The sequence below is a fragment of the Acanthochromis polyacanthus genome, chromosome 1 (genome assembly GCF_021347895.1).
Source record: "Acanthochromis polyacanthus isolate Apoly-LR-REF ecotype Palm Island chromosome 1, KAUST_Apoly_ChrSc, whole genome shotgun sequence".
In the NCBI taxonomy this organism is placed as follows: Eukaryota; Metazoa; Chordata; class Actinopteri; family Pomacentridae; genus Acanthochromis; species Acanthochromis polyacanthus.
This window is the reverse complement of record NC_067113.1, coordinates 65811799-65820917: the sequence shown is the minus strand read 5'-3', so window position 1 is coordinate 65820917 and position 9119 is coordinate 65811799. Positions and strand designations below refer to the sequence as shown.

The following is a 9119-nucleotide window of genomic DNA, read 5'->3' as shown; positions in this document are numbered from 1 at the left end:
GAGAAAAGTACCTGGGTAAGAGCCATAAAACAAGTTCAAGTGTGATGATAGGACCGTGGTGTTTAGAGGCAGTGAAGACGTAATAGGAGTTTATTTTTTTTCTTTGGTCGCTTGTTTTCATTTTCATATTCATCTGGTTGGAAAATGAATAAGACCAAAATTAGCATACTTGTTTCTAAATTACCTCAGATCATTCCATTCTCCAGTGCGAGGTATCGATACTGGCACCCAGCCCCAGTTGTTTTTGTTTGGCTAAAGATTTTGTTTGGTACCATTTCTGCCTTTATTGGACAGGACAGGTCTCCCTCTGGAATTAAACCAGAGAACTATTGCTCCTCAACAATGAAAGCTCAGCAGTAGCCCTTGATTAATTGCTTTATTTCCAAAGGGGAACCAAATTTAAATACACTGAGCCTGACCATGTTGTTATCAGCCTATAAATGGTAAATGGTTGTATTTATATAGCGCTTTTATCCAAAGCGCTTTACATGATACGTCACATTCACCCATTCCCACACTGATGGTGGAAGCTGCCATGCAAGGCGCTAACCACAACCCACCAGGAGCAATTAGGGGTTAGGTGTCTTGCTCAGGGACACCTCAACATGAGCTCAATGGGCCGAGGATCAAACCGGCAACCTTCCAGTTACAAGACAGCCACTCTACCCACTGAGCCATGCCGCCCTATAAAATACCCATAATGAGTATGTTTTTTAATTGCACGATATAAACTCCCCTGAGGCTGCTGACTGTCCCTAAAACAATACTGAACATAACCTCTGTGTCCGAAGTGGAAGCTTTAGCCCAATTAATGATACCGTTAAACTCCACAACACTAGATAGAACCATGTAAGTCATTTTAACAAAGCCGTCAGTCAAACCTGGAAACTTAATGGGTGTGTTCAACAAAGGGCCTCAAGTGGACGATCTTAACTCTCGTGTCATCCTGCGGGTCAAACTGACCTGTTTTAAAGTTTGGAAATGTGGAAAAAAACAAACAAACATATTTTCACAGTGAAAGGTTCCACATTTTTAACATTTTGGGAAATTTTTGAACATTTTTTGGTGAAAAAAAAATATTAAAAAATGTTTTTTTAAGAACATTCAGAAAAAAATCAACCAAAATTCAGCGAATTTCGTTGGATTTTGGTTGATTTTTTTCTGAATGTTCTTAAAGAAAATATTAGAAGTGTTACTGATACATACATGATCACTTTAGATGTTTTTACAATTTCTTTGGAAGACTTTTACTCATTTTTTGAAAATGTTTACAAGAATTTTCTTGCCAAATTTGGGGGATTATATATTAATAACTTAACAAATTATTGCAATTTTATTCCTAAAGGTTTTGCAAATTTTCAGAAATTTGGGGAAATTTTTTGCTGAATTTTTGGATTTTTTTTCAGACAAGGAAACAATATTTTTTTGTGCCCGTAAATGAAGACAACTGGAGGGTTAAGCCTCCCACAGAATTCATTACCACTACCCAGATCATCTGGTATCCTTGCATGTTTGATGATTTGATGGTTCTCCATCACAGAACACATAAAAGACTGAAAGGGCTCAGTCTGGAGGGGCCACATTTAGATTCAGCCTTTACAGGAAAAGAGAAAATCCTGCCATGGCTCCATTCCCACAAAACAGCGATTTGCCACCAGCTTCTACAGGGAAACGAGCTGCTCACTGTGCTGGAGGTAGGCGTATGTGTGACATCTGTGTCGAAATGCATGTTTTTCCCCAAACGCTGAGGTCAGGAGAAGAGGATGAGCATTGCCTGGTCGTGTTGTCATGGAGACCATCGGAGAACACAGATTGTATCTAGGGCTTACTTCAGGCAAACAGAGATGGGATAAAAATGACTTCTACAGCTCTCTTCAATCATAACTCCTGTTTGTCCTTTCTGGCTCAGCAGCCGAGCTTTCATCTGCTGCATTCAGAGCTCATGTGATGCTGTCTTGTTCCTTTCACTCCCGTAATGACTGCCGCTGTGTGCCCATTTGGACAAGAGGATGGCTACTTTGTCAGCTAAACCCTTCAACAGAAATACCCAGAAATGAGATGCTTTTCAAATCAAGGACATTTATTTAGACAATTTTGGCCCGTACGAGCCACAAAAGCAGAAAGAGTTCCATTCCGAAAAGAAAATCTCTCCACAATCCAAAATTGGCATCACCCCTCAGGATGTCTTGATATCTGCAAGTTGTTTCCTGACAGCAATTAAAGCAGTGGACGCGTCATTTTAGAATGAAACTCTTGTTGTGTCAGAGCTGAAAGAGTACAAAAAGAAAATCATTGCACAGTATTACAATGCAGTAGAAAAGAAAATTGCATTAATGGCATGACAGAGAGAAAGGTACCTTGTCAACCAGTGAATCTCAAGAGGCACATATTGGAGTTTAAGAGAGCCACTGGCTGCGTTCACATGCGCACAATATGCTGCTTGATAATTTGATGGAAGTGGAATAATTGAAGAGTGTATTTTTAAGCAAGAGGATTTCCCCCATGTCATTCCTGCTGGAGCTAGGAGGGCTGATTTATTTGCTTCACTAGATTCTCAGACCCTTTAAATGCAACACGTTTGCAGAAAGTAAACAAAGTCAAGCAGAAATCTGGTGGCTAATCAGCTCACACCGATTCTGAAAACAGCTTGTTAACTGTGTGCATGCATGTCGACACTATGCATACATGTAAACAGCATATGACTGGCATGCAAATACTCATGTGGTCCTGGTCAACGTAACCCCCCACCCCAACCCCTGAACACAACGCAAACAAACAGAGGAAATGAATGAGAGGGAACACAGGGGACTGACAAGATACACAAAGGATCATATGGTTGGTTTCAGATTAGAGAAGTGCTGCTTTCATTTACACAACATGACAGGGCTCTGAAAGTAGAGTTTGGAAGGTTATCGGATCTGATATTTCGAGCACGGCTATTATTAAATTTTCCCAACAAAATAAATTAGTTAAAAAATGTGCTCGATTGGCTCCGATACAGCAATGTCTCACTGTCGGGTTACAAGTCATTACTAATAGCCAATCGACACTGAAGGGTAGATGCTGGAAAGTTATTTTCAATTTAACATATGCAGAATATAAATAAAGGCATTTTTGTGTTGGAGTTTGTGTTGTTCTAAATTTTGACACCAGGACTTTAATTATCAGTATATATAGTAAATCTCCTTGATTACTAGTGATCAGTATTAATGGTCGACCCGTTGGTGACACACTGCAAGAGACACCTCTGCGTTTGCTAGGCCCCGCTGCCTTTAGTTCCTGTTGAGCTGTCCGTTCTTATACAACACATATGCAAATGACTGTGCTGAAGCAACATGTCTTTGTTTTCCGACAGTGGGAGACAAAAGCAGCTTCTCGTTTCTGGAAACCGCCTCTTGATTTTTCTGACTGATGGGATAACGGACGCTGCACTGGCGATACGCTGACTAATGTTCCCAGCAGCTAACTAGTTTCGAACAAGAAGTCTCTGATATTCATTGCCATGGCTACAGGGTGGGCCAAAAGTAGGCGAACAGTTTTTCTTTCACGTTTTCGATCTAATTTATCGAAACCATAATTCCAAATCAGTATTCCACATCCCTTATTCATGTTTTGGAAATGTTATTAAGCTATTTCTTCCAGTTTTGGTTTTGATTTTTTATAGAGATTATTTTGTTTGTTTTTTACAGGAACTGTGAGCAATGGGAACCAAATTAAATCAAGAGCAAAGAAAGTGGACACTAAAGCAATATTGGAAGTGTGAAAATGCCAAGCAGTTGCACACATCATTGTAAGGAGCCTTTAACACTCCCCCGCCTTCACGCCGGGCATTTTATCATACCTACTAAGCATACCTACTGAGTGTAAGCCTACTTCTGGCCCACCCTGTACACGTTACACTGCTGAAAGACTGAAACTAAACCTGCCTGGCCCAGCTGACACAAACTGCATCACAGAGCTACTTCATCTGAGTGTTACTTGTACGATAAGAGAATGTAAGATCAGGCTCTCGGTCTATGCATTTTTATCTCTAAAAGGCTCCTTAAATGATTTTACAATGAGGGTTAATCAGCATGTGTGGTAACTGTAATGCTGTTGGCTTCAATGTAAAGAATAGGGCCTGTCTTATACAATCCATAACGGTCTGCGTGACATAAAGTTCACCATCGCTCCAAGTTCCTAAGGGTCGATGCAGAGCCGTCCACGGATATGTGCACGTGTGCAGCCTAAAATCTGTGGGAAAGTAGTGTGTGTGGGCAGAATACACTGATACGTACAACCAATTGCACATGTATGCAGTCGAGTTTTCAGGTGGACTCAGCAGACTAGCAGAGTATAACAGCTACCACTATGGCTCTGTGGGTGTCAGGCGTCTGTCCATGTCGAAGCACAAACAGGGCTTAACACAGAGCTGCTAGTTTTAACCTAAACTAGGGTTGAACAGTTAATTGAAATATTGTTAAAGTAGCAACAAGACCAAGTGTAATATCCAAATGGACAAAGGTAAAATGTGCCACAGCATACTATTTGAAATGAAGGCTAGTAGTCCTACATGCTATATACAGACTACCATTAGCTAACACAATGTAGCATTAGAACACAGGAGTGATGTTTGCTGGAAATGTTCCTTTGTACCCCTATGGAGATATTCCATTAAAAATCAATCGTTTCCAGCTAGAATAGTCATTTACCACATTAACAATGTCTAGACTGGATTTATCATTCATTTAATGTTATCTTCAATGAAAAAAAATGCTTTTCTTTCAAAAATAAGGACATTTCTAAATGACCCTGAACCTTTGAACGGTAGTGTGGATATGATGACCAAAGCTTTAAAATGCCTCAGAAGACATGTCTTTGCTTCTGATGTAATTTTCAACAACCCTCAATGTCTTTTTGTTACATTTCACAGCCCCTTACGTCATTCTTGGGGTGTTATGGTAGTGTAAATCTGATTTTCCAAATCAAAGGGAACATGGTTCTTTGATACCCTAACAGAAGTCTTATCACCATTTTTAGATTTGTTGTAATGGAAAAGTGCAAAAGTGACCATTAACCATCAAAATTGTGACCCAGATCCCAAAATCTGTCTTAAATTGATAAATTAATTACTATCGCAGAAAGTTAACTAGTTCACCAGAAATGCTAACATCTTATTAGACACAGTTTCATTCATCCACTCTTATGGCTTCTCTTAAGAAGACACCCCCATTCAACTTTTTAAACACCAAGTATTGCTCCATGCTGCTGTGCCAACTTACACCTGCTAAGCTATTACTGGTTACTTCCTCTTAGGGGAGGGGCTTAGCAAAGGCTCACTTCTCAACAGTGTAGTACAGTGTGCACAACACTTTTCAACTGACTGACAAATTCCATTTACTGTAATCTTTGTCTATTTCATTCATGTTCCTGTGCAAGAATCTTTAGTAAACTGAATGTTGCAAATAAAATCATGATTTGTCTCAATTTAGAATAAAGACTATTACAAAGTTGGCTCGCAAAACTAGACTTAATTTACTTGCTGGTCCCCATTTCCAAAAACTCTGAGAGCCCCTGATAAAGTTAGAAACATAATGAGAAACACAGATATATCATATATGAGACATCCCTGCATGTTAACTCAGATGCAGCCTAGGAAAAATGTTCCTTAAATGTATAGAGAACATTGCAGGATAACTCAACATATGAAACAACAAAACACAAATATAAACATGGGAAGGAAAGTAGACCTTTTGTAGCATCACTAAAAGTCTATGTTATTCCCTTTAAAGCTGGTATTGGCAGCGTCTGCATGACTTAACCTGGAACACAATGACTCCAGACCTCAACTCTCTGGTCCTCCATCCCTACTGTCCCTCCACTGATGATGATGCAGAGACAAGGCAGGTAGCACATATTATGAAACGTTAGGTGGTAAATCCCCAAAATATGTTCCAGGTCAAGAGATGACTTCAAACTGATGCTTGGTGTACAAAGTAGACCACCTTGCACACAGCAGCAGTTTCATCAGCGCTATGGGTGGTGGCTGCCATTTTCCTGCTCCTCTTAACAAGACCAGCAATATAATATCCAAGTGCTTTGGTGCAAACGATTGCAGATCAGAATTGCTACAGAGAACAGTCTAAATTTAAGGAACATAATGTTCTTTGTGTGTAGAAAAAAAGCCATGAGCAGAAAATAGTTTCTAAACCATCATGTGGTTTCAGTATCATCCAGTATGTGAAGCTGAGGAATGTGCTGGCCAGCGACAGAGTGCCCACATTCCCACAAGGCTTAAGGGCGTGAGAAGTCGGATGGCAGACTGCAGGGTTCCTGTCACCTTTGCCACATTATTGTCAAAGGCCTTTTCAGTCGCCCACATCGCTGTCCTGGTCTCCTATGAGCCACAGGAAGTGGAAGCTGAGCGCCAGTAGGGCAGTGCCCAGCAGGTCACCTAGAGCTGTCAGGTAAGGGATGGAGAAACTGTCTGGGTCTTTGCCGCTCCGCCACATGGAGTGAACCATCCAGTCTGCTATACACAGCAACAGCAGCACCTGGAAGAGAAGAACGATGGAAGCTTTAGAATATTAATGCTGCAATATGGAGCAGAGAACCAGCTGGGTCATTCCAGGTGAAATGACCAGATATTCCTTGGGGTTGTTGCTGCACCATTTTCAAATTAGTCCTAAATTTGCATGCCATTAGATAGTCACAAAGTTCTTTCTTATGCAAAATTGTAGGCCTGTAGCTCAAATAGTTTCTGAGTTGTGGGGGTCTGAATTTTTCAGAATTTGAGCTATAAAAAGCCTCACCAGTGTTTTTTGTATCTTTCAGAGGTTATTTCTCAACCTCTAGACATACCAGAGAGCTGTGAGTTGGTAAACAAGGCCTCTGTATGTAGCTAGTGCCCCACAAACATCCCCAGGTGTTTCCCTACACTCTGCAGGCCATGGGGGCTTGCTAAAAATGCTAAAAATTAAGAGATACCTACTCACGAGTGGGGTTTGGGACCTAAAAAGTACTAGAAATACTGCACAAAAGTGTTCCAACACCCCTGGGTTCCATTCTATGCAAACTTGTGTGATAACTTAGCAAACTGGAGCTTTCTAGGTACCTCAGTTTGGAAAATATGAGCTCCCAAAGTTGGACGAGATTTTTAATTGGCTATTTTTGGTGGCAAAAATCTCAGTGTGGGACAGGTACCAGAGACCCCAAATTTTTCTACAACAGAGTTCATTACACTTTTTGAAGGTAGTCACCTTTAACAACTAACATTTCAAAAAGAACAAAACATACATAATACTACCATTGGAATGACTACTAATACTTGTGTCCCAATTTAAAGTACTGAAAAGCAAAAAAGTGTAATGCCCTTTTTGTGTCACAAGGTCTAGTTTAGAGGCATACCTGTAGATATCATGACATGTTGACACCCATTTGCAATGCATACATGTAATTATAACATACACATACAAATTACATGTACTAACTTGAATTCATGGAGCTCTGTAGTAGTTTATGGTTGATTAATTTAAAAATAACAACAATAATGTTCAATTTTACAGTATCAGTGCAGTGGGATTAAACATGTTAAATTTAATTGTACAATGTCATGTTACAAGCAAAAGAACCTATACCTAAGTTATAACTTAGGTATACCTAAGGTATACCATTACACTTTTTGAAGGTTGTCACCTTTAACAACTAACATTTCAAAAAGAACAAAACATACATAATACTACCATTGGAATGACTACTAATACTGGTGTCCCAATTTAAAGTACTGAAAAGCAAAAAACGATTTTGACATTACCCATGCCATTTTGAGTAAGAATATCTCAGTAACTACAAATATAACCCTGCTGCTTTTTTGTACAGTGATAGAAGACAGATGGAACTGTCTTGTAGAAAAATTTGGGGTCTCTGGTACCTGTTCCACACTGAGATTTTTGCCACCAAAAATAGTCAATTAAAAATCTCATCCAACTTTGGGAGCTCATATTTTCCAAACTGAGGTACCTAGAAAGCTCCAGTTTGCCAAGTTATCACACAAGTTTGTGTAGAATGGAACCCAGGGGTGTTGGAACACTTCTGTGCAGTATTTCTAGTACTTTTTAGGTCCCAAACCCCACTCGTGAGTAGGTATCTCTTAATTTTTAGCATTTTTAGCAAGCCCCCATGGCCTGCAGAGTGTAGGGAAACACCTGGGGATGTTTGTGGGGCACTAGCTACATGCAGAGGCCTTGTTTACCAACTCACAGCTCTCTGGTATGTCTAGAGGCGGAGAAATAACCACTGAAAGATGCAAAAAACACTGGTGAGGCTTTTTATAGCCCAAATTCTGAAAAATTCAGACCCCCACAACTCAGAAACTATTTGAGCTACAGACCTACAATTTTGCATAAGAAAGTACTTTTGTGACTATCTAATGGCATGCAAATTTAGGACTAATTTGAAAATGGTGCGGCAACCACCATCTGGTGAAACCACACGGAATGACCCAGCTGTCTGTTTTACTGCCATTTGACCTCTTGAATTTGTTGCTGAGAGTAAAAAGAGAACATTTCTACCACTCATAAAACCTGTATAGTTAAGATGTAGCTTGACCTACAGTTTAGCTTAGCTTAGGACAAAGCCTTGAAAAAAGAACATCCTAGAGTTTCTGCTGACCCTGACCTACTAATACTGTTATGCATATGCCATAGTGTGGTAAACCAAAAAAAAAAGGCAAATAATATAACCAGTGAACTGTAGCAGTGCTTAGAGGCAGATTTTGTTTTTTTGGAAAGAGTGAGGCTGGCTGCTTCCCTCATTTCTAAGCCTTTCTAAGTTAAGTCAACTGTCTGTTGGCTCTGACTTTACTTCAATGGTATCAGCTCTTCATCTGTCAGCAAGAAAACAAATATGTGCCTTTGTACATTTCCTAAAATGTCCAACTTTTCCAATTCCTAAAATTAAGCTCAATCGTGGTACACACCCAACAACAGAACAGCAAAAGCATTTTATTGTAAGGACTGGATTATTATGGGCACCATAGTTATTCGGTTGGATTGGGTTGGAGGGCTAGTTGCTGCCCCAAGCGAAGGAGTCAAAGTATCTCAGAATCTTGTTCATGAGTGACAGAAAAATGGAGTGGAAGA

At 39.9% G+C, this 9119-nt stretch overlaps 1 protein-coding gene across 1 annotated transcript in view; it reads right to left on the bottom strand.

Moving 5' to 3' along the window:
- Nucleotides 1-2059: 2059 nt before the first annotated feature.
- slc41a2b (solute carrier family 41 member 2b) overlaps nucleotides 2060-9119 on the bottom strand; it is a 75300-nt gene continuing 68240 nt past the window's right edge. Inside the window, exon 11 of the mRNA XM_022219791.2 lies at nucleotides 2060-6533. Coding sequence (XP_022075483.2) covers nucleotides 6348-6533 — 186 coding nt within the window. The 3' untranslated portion in view covers nucleotides 2060-6347. The remainder of the gene's footprint in view (nucleotides 6534-9119) is intronic.